The sequence below is a fragment of the Brassica rapa genome, chromosome A09 (genome assembly GCF_000309985.2).
Source record: "Brassica rapa cultivar Chiifu-401-42 chromosome A09, CAAS_Brap_v3.01, whole genome shotgun sequence".
In the NCBI taxonomy this organism is placed as follows: domain Eukaryota; kingdom Viridiplantae; phylum Streptophyta; class Magnoliopsida; order Brassicales; family Brassicaceae; genus Brassica; species Brassica rapa.
In genome coordinates this window covers 30,886,822-30,908,460 of record NC_024803.2, presented here as the reverse complement: position 1 = coordinate 30,908,460, position 21,639 = coordinate 30,886,822, and the positions used below count along the sequence as shown (strand labels likewise).

At 36.5% G+C, this 21,639-nt stretch overlaps 1 protein-coding gene and 1 pseudogene across 1 annotated transcript; one reads left to right on the top strand and one right to left on the bottom strand.

Moving 5' to 3' along the window:
• Positions 1–5,765: 5,765 nt before the first annotated feature.
• On the top strand, positions 5,766–8,298 carry LOC103840733 (spermidine synthase 1). The gene is made up of 9 exons (XM_009117251.3): positions 5,766–6,091; positions 6,174–6,250; positions 6,345–6,467; positions 7,009–7,113; positions 7,213–7,285; positions 7,359–7,430; positions 7,533–7,728; positions 7,827–7,950; positions 8,042–8,298. Exons 1-9 carry the CDS (start codon positions 5,779–5,781, stop codon positions 8,105–8,107), a joined length of 1,149 nt encoding a protein of 382 aa, XP_009115499.2. The 5' UTR covers positions 5,766–5,778; the 3' UTR covers positions 8,108–8,298.
• Positions 8,299–8,641: 343 nt separating this feature from the next.
• Positions 8,642–16,009, bottom strand: LOC103840732 (annotated as a pseudogene).
• Between the last annotated feature and the right edge of the window lie 5,630 nt (positions 16,010–21,639).

The window sequence follows — 21,639 nt, the reverse complement described above, 5'->3', positions numbered from 1 at the left end:
TATCTAAACATAGAAAAACATTTTATAATTTAAAACAACCAATTTTTTGAAACATTGTGTTTCAAAATGAAATCAGTACAATGGACTTCGAAAAGCATTATAATATACTCTCTTCATTTTCGAAAGAAAGATTTTATAGAGTATTCACATATATTAAAAATAAAATAAATATGTATAGTTACGTATATTATTTACTTTACTATATATTTTTTTAATAACTATCAACAAATAATATTTAACTAATTCAAATATTTTCAATTAATATGTTTCATAAAGTATACAACTTACCAACATTAAATAATAAAAAGTACTTTAAATTTTAGAAAAATTTAGAAAATATTTCTTTCAGGGGAACTGAATGAGTATATTGTCAATGCTATAAATTAGGATTAAAATAAAATAAAAGTTAAGAAAAATTTAGGATTAAAGGCTTCTTTGCTAAATAATCGAAAAATAATAATTAGATTTTTAGTGAGAGGTTAGAGAGATATAAGATGATAAATGAGGAGAAATGGGTATTTTGGTTAGATAGTAAATTTGTGGTTTTTCTTTATGATAGGGGATAATTTCCCTTAAAAAATCAATCATGATTTTTCTGGATCACAACACTGAGTCGCTGACACAAACAATCTTGGTTTATTTATAGAAAATATCATTTTAACTTTCTTTCTACTAACTTTTCTATAAAGAGCTTACTATATCATGCACTTTTCCACAAGATTTTTTTCTCTAATATCATTTTCGTATAAGATTCGTCACCGACAAAGACCACTTTGTTTGTTAAAAACAAAAACTAGGATCATAGGCCGTCCAATTGTTCTTGAACTATGAACAAAGTATGAAACTGAAACAGCATTATTAATGGGTTGGAACTTGTTATCAGGCTAAATGTGTTATATATCGTGTCTCTCTAACTCTAAGCCTCCATCATAATAACACTGTTTCTTCTTGAAAGAAAAAAAAATGTATTTGTTAGTTGCAAAGTTGCAAACAACCAAACCAAATATAAGAAGGAAACAAAAAAGGGGATATTCTCTCTCCTAAAAGTTTTTCTCCTCCTTCTCTCTACTCGACAAGACTTCAGCGCGACGTTTCTCCGGTGGTCGCCGCCGCGTCCTTAGCGCGGCCGCCGGAGCCCCCTCCCCGTGTTTTCTGTTTCTTCTCCGTCTCTCCCTCTGTGTTCTCTGCGGCGGGTATAACTCCTCCTTGGTTTAGATCTGGGTTCAGATCCGTCTGCTCTGGAGTCTCCTTAGTCGGAAGCTAGGAGGTGGCGCCGCTTGAGGACGTCGGCTGCTCCTTCTCGTTACCGGCGAAGGTCTCGTCTAGGGCTTTCTACCCATCAGTTTTCCTCTGCTAAGGTTGAGTTTGTGTGCGAGTGGAGGTGAGTGTGGCGTCGTTGAGGCCTTTCCGGTGCCTGTGTTCCTTTCCGGCGTGACAGTGTGGCGGCGGTGGTACGCAGAGCTTCGGTATCGGTTCGGATCTGAGATCTCGCGAGTCTAGGGTCCGTCCCCTTTATCTCCACCGGTGGTCTGTGGTGGAGGCGCGTGGGGTTCTTCGGAGGTCGCGTTCGACTCGATCTTCCGGTTTCTCCAGTGGCAGCGCGTGGTACTAGCGACGGCGCGTGGTGACGGCGCGTGACGGTCCGGCAGCATGTGGTGGCGGCGCGTGTGGTCGGTTGTTCTTCATTGGCTCCGTTTTTTAGCGGCATTCTGGTTTTCCCGGTTGTATACCTCGTCTCTTCCTTGGGGCTCTCGGCGGTGAGGCCATTCATCTTCCTCGTTCTGCCCATTAAGGGTGACATTGTCTTGTTTTTCCTATGGTCGATGCGGCCATTCTCTTGTTTCTATGCGGCAGTTCGGCACTCGGGTTTGCTGCTTCTCTTGTAGGTTCACTTCTGGAGGTTTAGCTTTTGTTCGGTCCGCTCTCTCTATATGAGACTTCGGTTCAATGGGTGTATACGGTCACAAAGGGTCGGGTTTGGAGACGGCAATCTTCAGGTCTGCCGTTTGAACGACGGCATCGTCGCGTGAAGGCTCTCTCTCGTGCCGTCGGAGGTGCGTCTGTCTGGTTTGGTAGTAAGTCTGTGCTATGATTCTTCGAGTTGGTTGTGTTGGGAAGGTGGTAGGAAGCTGCAGGAGCCGTAGCTTCTAGGTTTGAGGGCGCCTATCTATCGGTAGCTCGTGGTAACTGGCTATCTATCTCCGACCTTCTGGTTTCGCTTGGTCTTAGCGCGTCTCGCTGTTTAGCTAGTTATTAGGTTTGTCGCTCTTCTTTGGTTTCAATTCATTGTTGCTTTTGTCCGTCTGTTTAGTTTCATTATGCAATTCCGCTACTAGTTGTCTCTGTAAACTCTGTCAAAACTCGAAAATGGTATAATATTTAACATTTTACCAAAAAAAAAAAAAATATAAGAAGGAGCTCTTTTGCTTGTGACGTTTTTTGTGTAAGGTTTTAGATTGGGCCTACTAATATAATGGACTAAACCCTGCCATGCCATCATCAATTTGGACGGTGTAAAGAAATCTCTAATCCATGGTGTTGCCAAAAAAAAAAAAAAAAAAAAAATCTCTAATCCTATTCCATAATTTACTATAAAACAGAAATTGGAGAAAAAAAAATATTCCAATCACATTTTATTTTTTACTTTATAAATGAAATAATCATTTTATTTTTGCCATAAATGAAATAATCATTTTATTTTCTGTTCAGCACTCTCTTTTCATTCTAATTTTTTGAATAAGGTTAGCGTAAACTCAGCTCTATTATAAAATTACTCCATTGTGGAATAAAAATGGAGTTTTGTAGTGGAAATGTTGTAAACTGTGTTTAACTAGGAGATAACGAGCCTTTTTTTTTTAAAAAAAAGAGATAATGAGCCTTGTTGAATATATCGGCAACATAACCAAAAAAAATCATATATAAGCATACAAAATTTATATACTACAACATTTTTTAAATCGAATCTTATTTTGTACATTTTTATGTAAGAATTTGAAATAAGTTTAGCATTGGCAGTTCAATAGTTGCATGTTATGACAAGTAAATCATCAAACCGTCAACAGAAACATTGGGTTTGACTGGTGACCATTCGAAAAACAAGAGGAACAAACAGAAAAGGAATATACAGAAAAAAATAGCAGTAATGAAAAGGAATGGTTGTTTATTCTCAAGTTTAACAAGGAATAATTTTGTACTTTAATTCTCTACAAAAAAAGAACGAAAGGGAATGAGAGAAAATTATTATTCCTTATGAATAGTGATTTTTTAATAGGAACGTTAGGGAATGCATTATTCCCATCATTCCCCGGTCACCATTCATACCCTTACAGTTAGCATATAAAGTCTTATTGACAAAGTCTTATTATTTTTTTATTTTTTTGTAACTGAACTATTTTGAGTTATGCACTATCGAAAACATTCCTCGTAGGAATAAGTTTCGTTCTGACCATATAAGTTTGTGGATCCTGTTTTTAGATAAATACTACAATGCTTCGTGAAGTGGACGTCTGGAGCATAATGGGTTTGTTTGCTTTGAGGACAAACTCTACACCTTATTTTTGAACAATGGCGAGTCTTGCAATTATATCATAACACGTTCCTCTGTGGTGGTCTATATCTTATCTTTGAGAGTAGCCTTTTGTTATGTAAGATGAGTCTTGTAACAAGGAATACTTGTTTATTACAAGAGTTCCAACAAATTTAACCAAGACTCTTGTTTATTCCTTGTAAATCCACCCATTTTGAATTGATTGTATACACATAAACGTTAGACGATTGTTATGTTTGATAATGTGTGTTGTATAACAATTGAATATTGGTTAAATTTGTTGGAACTATTTTTATAATTCTATTGGACCGAGTAAAAATAAAGTGTGCGTGAATAGAATTTTACGAGAATATTGAACTGAGTAAAAATTTAATCTAATATGAAACAAATGTTATATTTTATATGAAAAAACTCTATCACATTTCGCAAGCTCATGAACTGGACAAAATGATGAATAAACTAAATCTATTTGATGATAAATGGTTTAAGTAAACTTAGTGACTAAGTTATTTTATTGACAAAAGTAATCAACTTAGCAACAAATGGCTAAAAATAAAGTATACTTGATGACAAATCAAGGTGACTTAAGTAACAAATGGCCAAAGCTTAATAAACTTAGTGATAAATGTCCAAGTTACTTTATGACTACAACTTTGTGAATCTCTCCTATAAATAATTAAATATCTTATATCTCTATTAAAAATATATTTTTTTTTTGCTAAAAGGTAAATATCATTAACAAGATAATGAAGGTCTGATTACAAGGAATTGCAATCAAAATATGCAACTAAGCCATTCAGATGAAAAGGGCCGCAAAAAAAATAAAAACCCTAAACATCTAATTAAGATCACAAGTTTGATCAAGAGAACAAGACTTTGACCTATCAGTTAAGCATCAAACATCAGCAAAGGTTCCTTACAAGCGCTTCCAGGTACCAATAATGGTGACGAGGAGAAGGCTATGCAGAGTCGGTTTACCTTAGAGGAAATCCAAAGAGTTTCTTTGCCGCGACGACGGAGAGGCAGCTACCACTCCGGTGCAGGCTTAGGAAGACTCCACAGATTCTCTCAGCCGCGACGACAGAGGGCCAGGCAATCCACTCCGGTGCAGGCTGAGGTACGCTCCGTTGAAACCAAAACCAGAAGCCTCTCGGAGAGCTCACACTCGAAAGAGGAGCAGCCGGAGCTTGTAGACGGAGTTGAAGATTGGGAGAAGCCATACGACTTCTCAAAAACAGGCAAAATCCATCAAAAGCAAGTCTCTTCCGGCGTGGTTTTTAGAGACACAATGGGTCTGTCCTCAAGGACCCTGAGCATCAACCATCAAAGCACAACAGAGAGAAACAGAGCAACAACAGATATTACCATGGAAGCTGATACTTGAAGCTAAGAGAAGAGGCTCTCAGCGGAGAACCACCACTCCGCCGCTCTCAGAGGAACAAATCCTGAGGAGAGGCTCTACGCGCCTTGGATCTACGCGACTGACATACCACCAGGAGGCAAGTCGGACGTGATGAGAGGAGAGGCAGTGACGCTTCCAAACTATTAAAAATATATTTGTTAACTCACAAACTTACTCATACATAAGAATCTTAAAGATTAGCTTTAACATACAAAGTTTTAGTAATACTTCAAGTTTTTTAATGTAAGTCTAGAAAATATATATAGCGTGGTTGTTAAATTCGCAGTGATGCAAAACAGTGTCATGTGGTTTTATCTTGAAACTCAAAAGCCATACATATATCGTCTCACTTACGGAGAATTTATCGAATTAAGAAAAATGATCATATCACGACTCTACATATTCGTTTATTCTCCTATCGATTTTCAAAAGTTTTTACTGCTTTATATTATCGTTATCATCACATTTTGTTTCGTAATTTCAATCTGGATTCTTGCTCCCTAACAAAATTTATTGAAATTACAAGAATGTCTGAGACCATGAAGAATCTATGTGTTCCCTCTTTTGCTAATCCTCTCTAATGTGATTTGGTGGAGCTTCGAACCTGGCATGCGTTGCACACGTGAGGTTGCGCGTGGTATGAACGTATGTCAAATACGAGTAAGAATTAGATTCGAACGAAAAAACAAAAACAGACATAAAGCCAAAAGTAGAAGGGAGGGGGGATATATTCGAGGCAAAAGCAGCGTCGTATTATCATCACATAATAATTCACCAATTTTTTTTTCTCCTTCTTGGAATTATAAAAAAGAAATAAAAATAATTAAAAATGAAATTGATACAGCGAATCTCCACTGCTTATATCTTCCGCTTCACTTCACATCAAAACAACCCTGCAAAAACCCTAATCCCTCTCTCTCATTTCACCCGCTTCCTCTCTTCTTCGCCGAGCAGAGCAGCAGCAGCAGCCATGGATGCCAAAGAAGCCTCCGCCACCGATTTGAAGCGACCGAGAGAAGAGGATGACGCCGCCGCCGCCGCCGCTTCCATGGAGACAGAGAACGGGGATCAGACAAAGGAGCCTGCTTGTTTCTCCTCCGTGATTCCCGGGTGGTTCTCCGAGATGAGTCCCATGTGGCCAGGTCCATTCTCTTTCTTGTTTAATCTTAAAAAAAGGGAGCTCCTTTTTGATTAAAAGATGTGATTTTTTTATCGATGATGCAGGAGAGGCACACTCTTTGAAGGTTGAGAAGGTTTTGTTTCAAGGGAAATCTGATTACCAGGATGTCATTGTCTTCCAGGTAACACAATCACCAAAAAAGACAATACCTTTGTCCTAAACTTGCAATCACCTCTCTGTTTTATGAACACTTATGTTTGGTTTTGTATCTTTAGTCTGCGACATATGGGAAAGTTTTGGTTTTGGATGGAGTGATCCAACTCACGGAGAGAGACGAATGCGCCTATCAGGAGATGATCACTCATCTTCCTTTGTGCTCTATCCCTAACCCAAAGAAGGTTTAAATACACTAAGACTATTGCTTTATTACATCTTTTTTTTTGGAGTTATGTAAAGACTATTGCTTTGGAATGTTAATCAAAGTTTAGGAAGCTCAGATTTTTTTTTCTTCTCCGGTAAAGTAGGGTGATTAAATCATTACTTTTGGAGAAATAGAGTAAAGCCAGAATTCAATTTTAATCAGATATGAAATTTATAGAATGATTACATTTACAGAGTGGTGATAGTAATGTCCACTAGAGAAAAAGGTAGATGATGATGATGATGATGAACATTTTTATAGCTTTTTTTTTGCTTTACAAACATTGGTTATGGCCTCTTGAGGATAAAGGTACATTGTCACACGTTCTCTTCTGGCAAAGTTAGAGAACTCAAGTTTACTTTATTGGGTAATATTAATAATAAGAAAGGAAAATGCTTTAAACTAGCTTGATTGATTATACTAGTTGAGGTTATGGTTTAGTGGAGCAGCTTAAAATGCTGTTTATGCTTTTATCCCCAGAGTGTATCTGATCAGTGCCCTTCTTGTTCTTTCCATAGGTGTTGGTCATTGGAGGAGGAGATGGAGGTGTCCTGAGGGAAGTTGCACGCCATGCTTCTGTTGAGCAGATTGACATGTGTGAGATTGATAAAATGGTGGTCGACGTGAGTACTAGTCACATACTTTTCACCTTTCCTCCATCTCTGTTTCGATGAATTGATATATAGTAGTTTGATTTATTTTCATTTTCTTTGAATCTTCAGGTCTCTAAGCAGTTTTTCCCTAATGTAGCAATTGGATTCGAGGATCCTCGCGTGAACCTCGTCATTGGCGATGGTACAAACTGCTGCTTTTATCTCTCTATAATCGTCATTTGTAGAACTAATGGTTGGAAGGTTTGTTACTGCAGGTGTTGCTTTCTTGAAGAATGCTGCTGAAGGATCATATGATGCAGTCATTGTTGACTCCTCAGATCCAATTGGTACCATCATTTTTTTCGTTCAACAACCAGATTATAACCCTTTCTGTTATGTTGAGAAGCAGCCTGTGATTTTGACAATGCTTGCTCTGGTGTGTGTGTCAGGTCCAGCAAAGGAACTGTTTGAGAAGCCCTTCTTCCAATCAGTGGCTAGAGCTCTTCGACCTGGTGGAGTTGTGTGCACTCAGGCTGAAAGCTTATGGCTTCACATGGACATCATCGAAGACATTGTGTCCAATTGCCGTGAGATCTTCAAAGGCTCTGTGAACTACGCATGGACCAGTGTTCCAACATACCCGAGGCATGTTTCATTACCTTTCAACATTCAGTTTTTTTTTTTTTTGGTGATTATATAACTTAAGCTGAATGTGTATCATTTGACGGTTTTTTGTACTGCAGTGGGGTTATCGGATTCATGCTATGTTCAACCGAAGGGCCTGACGTTGACTTCAAGAACCCTGTGAACCCGATTGATGATAGCTCCAGCAAATCAGATGCACCCTTGAAGTTTTACAATGCTGAGGTTAAGGCAACACAAAAACTCTCATTAAACCATTTCATGCGTCTAGATATTCAAATCCTTAACTCATGTTCTAATTTCTTCTGTGTTTCAGATTCATTCAGCTGCGTTTTGCTTGCCTTCTTTCGCCATGAAGGTAATAGAGTCAAAAGCTAATTGAAAAGGGAAACAAGTCATCTGGGGGATTGTTGCATTTATCAAAATAAAAGATTTTCACAATTTTTAGACTGTTCCTGTTTGTTTTAAGCATGTTTTTCTGTGACATTAGTACACTACTGCATGTTTAAGCTGGCAAACCTTTCTCCCCTTTTGCCATTTATATAAAAGACTCAACCCTTTGAATTGATCTCAGCCAAACTCTGTTAAGTAGCCCAAAGTTCAGTTTGTTATACATCAGCCTTCTTCCTCAGACATAGTTTAAGTAGCCGAAAGTTCAGTTTGTTATACATCAGCCTTCTTCCTCAGACATAGTTTTACAATCATGTTAACACACAACACACGTCAACCATTTACGCACATTCCCAACACAAATCAGGCTTACACAGAGAGCAGTGTACATCACTCCCTTCCCATTCAGCTAAATTAATGGTCTTCGTACTTCATTGTCGTTGACTCTTTGACTTTGTCTACAAGTCACTGTATGTAATGTTTGAATGGTCGTTAGGGCTTACTATTAAATTACTTGGCCAAACTATGAACATTAACAATAGATTAAGATGTAATGTAGCAAACTCCAATGTAAATACTTTTCTTATTGTCGGATACAAGTAAAGCAAAACGTGTGCCAAAGGCAAAAACAAATCTCTTATGTAGCAAAACCTTTAGCTTTTGATCCAATCTCCACATCATCCTTCTTCTCCAAAACCCTAGCTCTACAATCATAGTAACTTACAACACAAGCCACCCACTTAACCACATTCCCAACACAAATCAAACCCACATAGACACCAGTATACAAAACTCCATTTCCACTCAAACTACATCTGGAGTATAAGCACGGCATCCTCGTCGCAATAGCAAAGACCAAGAACATCAACATCATCAAGAGATCACGTTTCTCATGTCCTCTTCCATACCAATACGAAAGAGACAGAGCATTGGTTCCATAGATGCATCCTTTACCATCTTCTCCCTCTTCTTCTTCTAAGACCGAAACAACCAAACCCATGTTCCACACTGCGCTCCACTTTCCGAACTTGACAGCCAGAACTATGAAGATAGTACCGTGAATCAGATACACCACCGCGTGGAACAGGACTGCTGCTTTGCTGTGGAAGCTTTCGTAATCACGTGAGAGAGAAGCAATGAATAAGTAGTTTACTGAGTCTGAGAAGAAACCGAAGAACACTGAGGTTGACAAGAGGAGGACATAGAGTAATGTGATCAGACAACCTACTAATCTGTTCTGACATATCTTGGCGGATCTTTGTACCAAACAAACCATCCCCAACGGGTCTTCTTCCTCTGACGTGTAAGCAACGGAAGACGCTGCAACGATCACGGTGGTGGTAACGAGGTCAAAAAGGGTGTAGGGGAAAAAGTATAGCAGAGATGTCTAAATCAGCCATGGAATGAGATCGTTCTCCAACAGATCTTTATGATCTTGGAAAAAGAAGTAGCCGCCAAGATCGAGTTCTTGGGAGAGGAACTGGTAAGTGAGGGAGATGGTGGTTTGGAGAGAGAGCTCGAAAAGGATCAAGAAACAAAACAGTGGGAGAGAGCAGAGAAAGAGGAGGAAAGCGAGACTGATGTTACTGAAGAGTAACTTAGCAGCTCGTTTTAGTAGTTCCATGACACTTAGCTTCTCGTCCATCTTGCTGGGCAAACCACAGATCTCTTGTTTTTAAAAAGTGTTAAGTAACAATTAGTCTTCCATTACATTAATGGTCGCTGTCCACCATTGACGTTGACTTCTTGACTTCATCTATAAGTAAGTCACCGTATGTAATGTTCCAATAGTAGTGGGAGATTTTTAGTAGATAAGCTTCAAGTCTATTATACAGACGACTTATGAGTCAAGTTGATTTATTAAACTATCACTTTTGTAGTTATTTAGATGTGACATCTTGGCCATAGTATATGAACATTGATAGGTCATCAAACAACAATAAATTAAAATGTAACGACTTTATAAATGGCTTAAACCTAGCAAACTCAAATGTAAATAGTCCTCTTAATTATTATAAGATAGAGTAAAGCAAATGAAACCCACAAAGAAACTTGTGTACAGGACTCCATTTCCACTCGAACTCTCTCACTGCATTTGAGGCATAAACACGGTCTATCCTCATCGCAAGACTTTGTCTTTATGTATGCTGCTTTAGGACCTTATTATAATGATTGTATAGTTATCTTTAACTTCTCACCTCGTAGTCTGAATGTCCGTATCGTAACGAAAAGAAGTTGTGTTTCAAAGAAAAACTATATGAGTAGAACCATGAGGAGGTCCATGATTTGTGAACCAAAAGCAAACTAGGATTTGTTTAGCTGCAGGATTTGAGTACTTCTTGCAGCTACCGATCCTCACTTTATTTTTTACCTTTTTAGTGATGGGACAGGCCAAAAAAAGCAAGGGATGAGGGGAGAAGGCTCACTATAGTCATTTCATGAGTAAACAATGAAGATGTAATCATTTGAACTATCCAGAACCACCTAACTATCAGTGCATAATACATCCTCACAAAGAAACACTCACATAAAGGCTCCGAATGAAAAAAACAGATCAAGCGTTGCAGATCTATAGCAGATCAAGCGGATCGAGCGAAACCAAGAGTGGGTTAAACGGTACAAGTGTGTATCAAGCGGATCTAGCGGTCCAAAAAATATATTTGAATGGGGAAAGTAGATAAAAAACAGTCTAAAACGCTGTATAAGATATGTTAAAAATATTGTACAAATCTAAAATTATATTACAATTTTATAAGTAACAGTATTTTAAAATAATAATTTATAAGTGCAGTAATTATAAAAAAAATCAAAATATAATAGAGAATTAAGTAAAACTTATATATATATATATATATTGTGCTTTAATATTAAATATACTTAATTTTGAATGGTTAAAATAATTATAATTTTTGATAAAGTTATATAATATTTTTGTGATTTAATATTAATCAACATATCAACATATCAATTTTAAAATATTTTATAAGTTTTTTAATAAACAATACACTGTTAAAAAAATAAAATATAATGTCAGATATTAAGATATGTGGGTGTTAGATATCCTTTGGATTTGATTTAGATCTATTAAGGTTTCAAGTATTGGAGGCTAGAAATTTAAATTCCATTCTGGTATTTATAAATTTTAATTTATTTTTGTGTCATATTTTTACATATTCTATTTGAGTTCGGATACCCATTTAAATTATGTAAAAAAATTAGCAATCCAAATATATCTTCTTAGTTCAAAGTAATAATATAATTTAAAATTACATTAGATAAAATATAAGTGATATTTCTAGTGTGCTATTATATATTATAATTGTTTCACTCCATATATTGGGTGTTTCAACTGTTCATAGCAGTTCAATATTTTACCTCATATTTGCTCATATTCTTGACTGCTAGTGGAGCAACTTTTTTAAATATTATTTCAATAGTGGAGCAAACACATTTACTATTTTTCTTGAATTGGTACTGAGAAGTGAATGCTCTGCTTAGTATACTCCCACTTCTATACAGTGCATTAGGTATTGTTATACCAAACACATCAGATAGGAATCGTGATCTATGGACTCGATTATTCATTAGCCCCAAACACTTTATTGATTTAAGCATCTTATAGCCTTAGAAAGAAAATTCCTTATTTTTGTACTCGGGATTTCTAAAGCCAATCTTCTTGTGTATGCTAAGTTGTCAAGTAATGCCTGGAGGTCCAATGCACTTTTTGTAGGAGGACAAAAATCCTACCTAAACTAAACCACTATTCCATTAAATTAATATGCATCATACATTTGACTATTACAAAAGCCATACATGCAAAAAAAATCATTAATTGATCCTAAAAACAATTTAATTTTAATATTTGATTAAAATTATCAAATTTTCACTTTAATGTATAATTGTTTTTTGACATTTTTTTGCCGTTCAGTGTCGTTCTCCAATGATAATTTCAACTATGGGAATTCTATCATTTTACAAATTTATTAAAACTGTTTAAACAAAAAAATCTTTGTTTCTATAGATAACTCCACTCCTTATTCAATGGATTTAACATTTTCAAAGATAATATAAGCTAATGATGAACTACAAATGTTTTTATCTTTTTTTGAAAATAAATAATTTAAATTTTAAAATATGCAAAAATTATGGAGATTTAAAATTTTCAAACTAATTTATTTTATATGAATAACATTAATATTGTAAGTTTCGTAATTTAATAAGTTTTGTTAAATAAAAATGTGAACTTCATCATATCTGAAACATAATCGGCTTGCATACTTTGGAAATGTATGTAACGAATTTGATGAATTCTAATGACAAAATTACTCTTAAATTGTTTTTCTTAAAACTAATTTAAATATTTAAATAAAACTTCAAGTTATAAATAACAATATTAATATAAGTAAAACAATTTAATTTTTATTATTTAATACTTTAATTTGTGTCACAAGGTGAACAACAATTTCTAATACATTAAGATTTATTAATCATTATTTTGGAGGAAGATGAGGAGGACGAGGACATATAGCATTACATGAAGCTTCGTCTTTCCAACATTTGCGAACTCGTCCTGGACAGCACCAACAATCTCTTACAAATATTTTCGAACACCTAGCATGAACACAATTTGATGTTATGACTATGTTTGAATCCTCTATTCCTCTAACATTCATCTTTGCACCTTCACATACAAATCATACATCAACCAAACATCAACGACGGAAAAAATAAGAATCATTTTGAGAAAAAAACAAAGAAATATAAATAATAAAAATGATAAATATATACATACACTGATGTAAAGCAAAGAAAGAGAGGATGAACATGAGTATCAAGGATGCCTGTATTTTCATGGTTTTGATGTCTTAAACAATCTTGTGATGTGCTTCTATTGAAAAGTGTGGTTTTATATTCTTGTTATTATACAAAATAAAATCTTTAAGATATATATATAAAGTATGTTGTGCCACCAAATCATTTTAAAGAGGTAATATAATTAACCATTAATTATCATTTTCACTAGTTTTTTTTTTGCTTTACCTAACATATGTGTATATATGAGGATGATTGGTTGGACTTTGTCTCTCCACTTTAATTGTATTTATTTTTAAAACACTAAATTTTACTAATCATGTCGTAGATTTATTTTTAAAAGATAAAATCTACATTAAGTTTTTATTAATTTTTACCAATCATGCTTTAGCTTTACTTTTAAAGTTACAACAAAAAAGTTTAAAGCAAATTTTTTTCTTATGTATTTTAGACAAAAAGTTACATCTTTCTTTTATAGGCTTTATAATCTGTAAAATAAAAAAATATCTAGAATATAAAAATAAATTAGATAATCATAATAAGTATTTTTTTAAATTATTGAAATATTTTAAATAACATAAATATTATATACATGTCACATTTTAAATAACTGTAAACATTGATAATTTATAAAAAAATATAATATAAATTATTTTAGTTAATAAAAATAATTATTTTATATATACATCTTATATTTCACATATTTTATTTTAAAATATCTACAACATATAGTTTACAGCTACAACAACTTTAACTACATCAAAATTCTCTGCATAAAAATCTACACTAACAACTTTACAACTACAACCAACTTACTTACGGCTAAAGTTTTACAGCTAAATGTTGCAGCTAAATTTTTACAGGCACAGTCGAACCAATCATCATCTATATTTTCTTTTTATAGATTATTGAGAAAATCTTTTTATATATATATAGATTTGACAAAAGTCAAAGAGTTAAAAATTAGTAACATTACTAAACTAGAGTCTGATTGACCATTCAATCTATTAAGTATTCAATGTGGAAGAGCATATTTACTACCACCAATATCCATAGCCCCCGAGTGTGCAATAACACACCCTTAATCCACTTCAGGTCATTCAGTACAGTAACCATAGCTATATATTCTGCTTCGGCTGACGAAAGAGCCACTACATCCTACTTCTTTGACTTCCAAGATATATGAGAAGATCTGATTGTACTAACCAACCAATCAAAGACCTCCTGGTAATTGAAATACAACCTCAATGAAGAAACACATTATGTACATCCATTTGTTGAAGTTTCCAGTTCTTCCTTGCAGCAACCTGAAGAACCAATCTATTTATTTGTAATCAACTCCTTCTTCTTGTTGATTACCACAAGTAACAAGTCGAGCCTTATACATTTCAATCGATCTTGCATTATACTTTATTGTGAATACACACTTGCATTCGATCATCTGCTTGCCATAGGGCAACAATTCAGTTGACCATATTTTGTTCTTCTCATGAGCCTCGATCTCAACTCTCATTACTTCTCGCCATTTTGGACATATTATTGCTTCAGCAAATGTCTTTGGCACAGTCACTGCAGTTACACTAGCCAACAACCCTCTACGTGACTCAGAAAATCTATCATAATTTACAAATTTCTCAATTTCATATTCTGAACTTCCATTTCATATTCTGAACTTCCGTTTGGATTCACAGTAGCTAAAGACAGGAACATGAGCCACTGTGTTAACCACATAATCACATAATCTGAAAAAAGCTCATTTCTTTCTCATACCTTGTCATAACGTTGTATCTGATACAACAGTCTCCACATATTTAATCTATGTTCAGATTGTGCTCATGTTTCATTATGGGTCAAAATTACAAGCACTGGCTATGTCATACACTCTGCTTCAGTCTCTGTCGCTTCCTCAGACACAATTATTTGTTGTTGCACATCATTTGCTACAACTCTTGTGACTTCTTCTAGCACTATGTCACACATCACTTATTTCAACAGCTTCTTCAACTCTTCACTCAAATTCAGACTCATCCATAAAACAAGAAATACGACTCAGTCCTTCATGTATAGACACGTTTGATTCTCTGTGAGCTTCAAAGAAAGGAAATTTATTGTTGGGGTCAAAATCGGTAACGACAAAACCAATGCCAAAAACTTCCGAAGAAATGTCCTCTTTTAAAAAAGAAAGAAATAAAAATTCAAAAGAAAAGAGAAGTGGAAGAACCTAAATCGAGTTTCGTAACAACTTCGAAAAGGATTCACACGATAATTCTTCAAGAAAGGTTACTCCAGGCCTTGGACAAACGATCCCGAACAACGAAACAACTATAAGGCCCTATCATCCAAACCGAACGCACCGTCCAACTTGCCGAACGAGCAAGTTGGAACGATCAAGTCGTCCAACTCGCCTGTTTGGCAAGTTGGATCAACAAGCCTGCCTTTGTCCCGTCCTCGTAGCTTCTTCCTTCGGGATTGAATCGAACCTGCTCTTGTTTCATCTCGATCGGAGTCATCGCTGGAACTTTACGATTTAAAGACCACAAGAACTCGTTATCTCGTATAAAGTCCGAATTGATCGTATGAAACGACAACGGTTAACTAAACACCTCGAACTGCCTCCGATATACAAGAAATTCGAACCTTCTTCGAACCGACGTCGTTTCGTAAACGCTCTTTCGATAAATCGTAAAAACGCTCAAGTCGTAAAACAGCCCAAAAGGGTCCATCCCAAAAGGGTTCATAGAGCGGCTAGAATCCCACTTACGATATTATATGAAATCGAGCCCAATCGTTATGACGATTTCTTTTACTTCACAGGAGAAGATAAATGTCAAGTTCGGAAGATAAATGTGAGGTTTCCAAAGATAAACACGAAAATTGAAGAAAACTGGGATATTTTCGCGAAATGATAAACTTGACTGAGGGCAGAAAAGAAAAGAGCAAACCGCCTCTAGAGCAGTATATAAGGATGTCGGGGTTTAAGATGCAGTGGAGCAATATTTTTTCTACTCAAAGCAAAACTTATCACTTTGGATATTTAGGCAACTTTCTGTTTTTTTGTTACCCTTTCTTGCTCTTTTTTCGATTCTCATATTCATTTTCGTCTATACTTTCGTGTCCTTATTGATTGGCGTGTGGTCTAGAAGATATTCGGGACCTCTGGAAATTTAGGGTTTCCTATCTTTCCTAAATCAACAGAAATCGACAGTGTGAATTTCATTTCCCACAGTTGGGCGCTAAAAGGGGGGGGGGGGTACGGATCAGTCTTACTCTCAGCCACCAACGCTCAATCAAACATGTCAGCCGATGATCTTAATATCCAACAAACTCGCCATGGCAACACCGTCGACGACAATGTTGAAAAAATTTCAGCAACGAACGTTACCATGGTTAACGCTAACACCACATCGTTCAAGGAGGTCCAGAAGATGTTCTCTACTTTCGTAAAGAAGTCAACAGAACGTGACAAGGTCATCAGTTCTCTCTCTAAACAGGCCGAAAACCTAACAGCAAGAACCAAGGCTGTTTTCCGCGCGGAACAACCTGGATCCGCGGAAGAAGACTCGATTTCGCTACTCCTTTAGACCGGTCCGGCAATGCACTGGGAAAACCGTCTGGACAAAATACCGACAAAATCATCCCTGCGCCAACATGGAAAAACGAGGGAGATCTTCCCCCTATCGCGGAAGATAAAGAAGAAGGAGAAATCGGGCACATCGATGTGGAGTCTTGCAGTCAGTCCAAGCCTACGGACGAAGACGCAGACGTGCATCCGTGTCGCACAAGGAGCCGCACAGATCAAGACGATTCCCAGTTTGATAAACCTATGACCGAAGAAGAAGAAGCCATCTTCTGGGACGAACAAGAAAAACTGGCCGAGGAGCAAACTCGGAACACTCGTGGCAAACGTCGACAAGGTCAGAAATCTTCTAGTGAGAAATCCAAGATTCGCGATCTTCATGATCATCTCATGAAAACAGTAGCAGAATAGAGCGGTGAAATCTTAGATCCACCACACTACTAGCACTGCATCTGAGATCGATCTAATGCTCGAGGAATCTCGAAAAACGCCCTTCACTACTCGCATCACCGAAACTAGGGTTTCGGATCCTGGAAAGATCAAGGTAACACCTTATGACGGTACAACCGATCCAATGGCACATCTTTAGACTTTCCAGATCTCGATGGGGAGATCCAAGTTTAGAGAAAACGAAAGATATGCCAGAGAATGTTGCATCTTCATTGAAAACCTTCGAGGAGCAGCACTCGAGTGGTTCTCTCGCGTGAGACAATATTACATTGGAAATTTCCGCCAACTCGCTTCGGAGTTTCTCAAGCAGTACTCTATGTTCATAGATCGATAAACCTCTGATGTCGATCTTTGGAGCATGTCCCAAGGAGATGATGAATCTCTCTGTGACTTCATAAATCGGTTCAAGACCGTTATGGCTAGAGTCAGTGGAATAAGCGACAAAGTAGCCGTAGACACGCTCATAAAGACGCTCTGGTACAAGTCGAATTGTTTTCTCGGAAAGTAGTAGGGTAGAGAGCTTTGGTGAGAACTTCTGCGAGTTGATCACCTGTGTGCACATACATTGTCTTGAGAAACCCATCTTTCATCTTCTCCCTTAACTTATGGCAATCATTCTCTATGTCTTTGGTGCGTTCGTGGAACACTGGGTCACTTGCAATGTGCAAAGCAGCCGTATTATCACAATAGACATATGTAAGAAGCTTGAAAGGTAAACAGAGATCAGTTAAGACCTTAACCACCCATATCATCTCCTTCGTAGCCATACACATTGCTCTGTATTCAGCCTCTGTTGCACTACATTAGACTGTGTCTTGTTTCTTCGACTTCCATGACACAAGAGAATCTCTAACAAACATTGCATTACCGGTAACTGATCTTCTGGAATCTGGACAACCACTCCAATCAGAATCAGAATAACCGCGCAAATCAAAGTTAACCTATGTACCATAAAATAAGCCAAGACCGATCGTTTCCTTCAAGTAACGTAACACCTTATGAACTTCTTGAAGATGAACATCAGTTGGTGCAGCAGAGTATTGAGCTAGCTTCGATACAGCAAAGCTAATATCTGGTCTTGTAAAAGTCAAATACTGCAATCTTTTCAACAATCTTCTATGCTTCTTCGCATATTTAACTAAAGTACCATCGTCTTAGACAACAATTGATTTGGTTCCATAGGTATTAAAGACGGTTTGCAGTCGGAGAAACCAATTGATTCCGTAAGATCGAGCAAATATTATCTCTGACATACGAAAATCCCATAAGTAGATCTTGCTATCTCTAGACCAAGAAAATACTTAGGAGCTCCCAAATCACGAAGTTTAAAAGCAGAGCTCAACCTCTGTTTCAACTCATTCACCATAGCATCACCAGTACTGGCGATGAGTATGTCATCTTCATACACCAATATCACTAAGAACTTCCCATTCAAGAACTTCACAAACATTGTGTGATCTCCAGTACATGTCTCGAAACCCAAATCAAGTAATGTCGTAGAAAAATTTACATATCATTGTCGTGATGCTTGCTTCAAATCATACACTGATTTTTGTAGACAATAAACTGCATTTGGAGAAACTTCAACTCCCTTCAATTCAAAATATCCAGGTGGTAACTTCATGTATAACTCTTCATCCAAATCGCCATTCAATAATGCATCTGAAATATCAAGCTGCGTCAAAGTACACTTCAACTTAGGTGAAGTAGACAAAAGAATTTTCACCGTAGCCATCTTCGCTACCAGAGAAAAGGTGTCAAGAAAATCAATGCCCTCTTGTTGAGTATATCCCTTTGCGACAAGCGTAGATTGCTTCCTCTCTTCTGTACCATATGCATGATATTGATTGTACGTATCCAACGACATCCAATTGCTTCTTTCCCTGGTGGTAACTCAGTAATCGTCCAAGTCTCTGTTCGTTCAAACGCATCAATCTCCAAACCAATAGAATCAACACATACCTTATCCTTCAGTGCCTCTTTATAATTGTGTGGTATTAGTGCTTTAGTGATGATACTAAGAAATATATAGAAAGGCTCAGATATAGAAGTATAAGAGATATAGTTGGTAACGGGATATGGAATAGTAATGCGAGTATTAGCAGTAGAAGAAGAAGTATTATAGCAATGGTAGTTCTGCAAATGAGAAGGTCTTTTACGTGGACGAAGAAATTTCGATTCAGAAGGAACCAAAACCTTGGAGGATATCTCATCTTTTGGTAGATGAGTATCAGAAGAAGATTGTGATGTATCAAAAGTTGCATGAGAAGGAATATGAGAAAAGAAAGACCTTGTATCCTCCTTGATGTTAGAGGACACAAAGGGGAAAATGTCCTCATAGAAAATGACATGTCGAGAAATATAAACCGAGTGTGTCTCTATATCTAGTAGCTTATATCCTTTGTACCCACTGAGATATCCTAAGAAAATACAGACTCGACGAAGTGGAACTATAACAAAGGCAACCAAAAGTTTTCAAGTTCTGATAATCATGGACTTTAGTAGTAAGTTTATGATAAGGGGATTGATTCTTAAGGACTTTAGAAAGTAACCTATTGATAAGAAAGTTAGCCATTAAAACACAATCTACCCAAAATTCTAAAGATGTACCTAATTGGAACATAAGAGCTCTAGCGACATTTAAAAGATGCTGATACTTTCTCTTTACTACTGAGTTATGTTCAGGATTTTCAGGACAAAGTGATATGTTTTAATACCTTTTTATGATATAGATCAATGAAATTAAGTTCATTAGCATTATCAGATCTAACAGAACAAACTTTCAAGTTGTATTGAGTTTCAATCATAGTAATAAAACCAGGAAACACATGAAAAACATCATATTTGTGTTTAAGTAAGTAAACCCAAGTTTCTCTACTAAAATCATCAACAATTGTCAAGAAAAATCAAAACCCTTCCTTAGTAGGAAAGAAAACGGACCCCATGTGTCAATATGAACCAATTCAAATGGTTTCTCACACATGTTTCGACGAGATGTAAAGGACAAATGTTTCTGTTTTGATAAATGGCAAACATGACATGGTTCATGAGTTTAATTGCTTTTTTGTTTAGGTAAAATCAATACATCGGATAAGGAATCAATCTTAGACATTGATGGATGACCCAAACGTTTATGCGAAGTTGCAGAGTCTATATGTAAACTAGAACAAGCAGGAGACATACCTTGAAAAGATAGAATATCATGCGAATAAGGTCAATTCAGAACATATAGATTTGCCATCTCAATACCTTGACCAATAATCTGGTCCGGAGTACGATCCTGGATAAAACATTCATCAGCAGTGAAACTAACTTGAGAATGCAATGTTTTAGTCAATACACTAACACTCAACAAATTGAATTTGAACTCAGGAATTTAAAGAACATTATAAAGAGAGTTAGCATCAGTCAACTTAACAAAATCATTTTTTTCTATCTTGACAGTGTAACCATTTGGGAGAGTAACATAGGTCTTATCTAGGGTTGTGTATTTTAGAAATCAAGACCTATCATGAGTCACATGATGACTAACTCCCGAATCTATTACTCAAGCTGTAAGAGACACACTGCTTTTTTAGAGGTAGATGAAATTAACATGTCATTAGTAGAACATTTGAAAGTGATAGTTGTACCAGTTTTCTGTGAGATAGATGGCACAAAAGTAGATGTCGAGGCAAAGTTATTTTCGGATGTAGGACAATGAGTTTGGAGCTTGACACTGTTCAACTCTGGTGCAACAACAGAAGATCCTTGAAGATGACTACTGAGATACGCGATCATATGTTGAATTTGATATTTAGACATGCTATTCTCAGTCTCCTTCACATGAGACTCCTGAGTACCAAGAGTTGCAAGATTAGTGCTCACTGTCTGCTTGTTATTCTTGCCTCGTTGGGGATGTCCAGGTGGATAACCATGAACCTTATAGCACTTATCAACTGTGTGACCAATTCCGAAGCAGCGGGAACACTTTGGTTTCTGAAAGCCTCCCTGAGCTAGCATAATCTGGCTATTCTCCAGAGCAACATATTCAATTTGAAAAGCTGCAGGAGCAGAAATCGTTTTGGTATTATTCCTAATCAGTCGTTGACTCTCATCTTGATCTAACATGTTGTATATGTCATTCAGCTGTGGATGAGGCTTCATGTTCAATATCTGACCACGGATGTTGTTGAAAGAGTAATTCAATCCCATAAGAAACTGAATGATTTGACATGTTTCGGCATCCTCAAGCAACTCCTTCACTTGATCGCAATTACATATCTTCACAATAGACGATTTGGTGTTTGCAAGTTGCTCCCACAACGTCTTCTGCTTGGTGAAGTATGTAGATAGGTTTTAATCACCTTGCTTGAGAGTCATCACTGCATGTTCAAGTTGGTACTTCCTTGGTAGATTATTAACTTTGAAACGCCTGAACAAATCATCCCACATCTTCATAATAGAAAATACTATTATAGATCTCCTTGTTAACAACATTCAAAAGCCACGATTTCACCATACTATTGAATCGGCTCCATATCTTGCAATCTATCATCAATAGAAGGTCTAACCAAAGATCCTTCTACGAAACCTATTTTGTTACTCGCATCAAGACTAATCTTCATCGCTGTGGACCAGCTATTGTAATCCGTTCCATCAAGAGTGTGAGAGACGATATATAGACTTAGATGATCGGTGGAATG

Excerpts from the sequence above, each read along its gene's own strand:
- LOC103840733 (XM_009117251.3), top strand. The coding sequence starts at position 5,779 with ATGAAATTGATACAGCGAATCTCCACTGCTTATATCTTCCGCTTCACT. Across the intron at positions 6,468-7,008 it reads CTATCCCTAACCCAAAGAAG|GTGTTGGTCATTGGAGGAGG; the intron begins GTTTAAATACAC and ends TTCTTTCCATAG. Across the intron at positions 7,729-7,826 it reads AGTGTTCCAACATACCCGAG|TGGGGTTATCGGATTCATGC; the intron begins GCATGTTTCATT and ends TTTGTACTGCAG.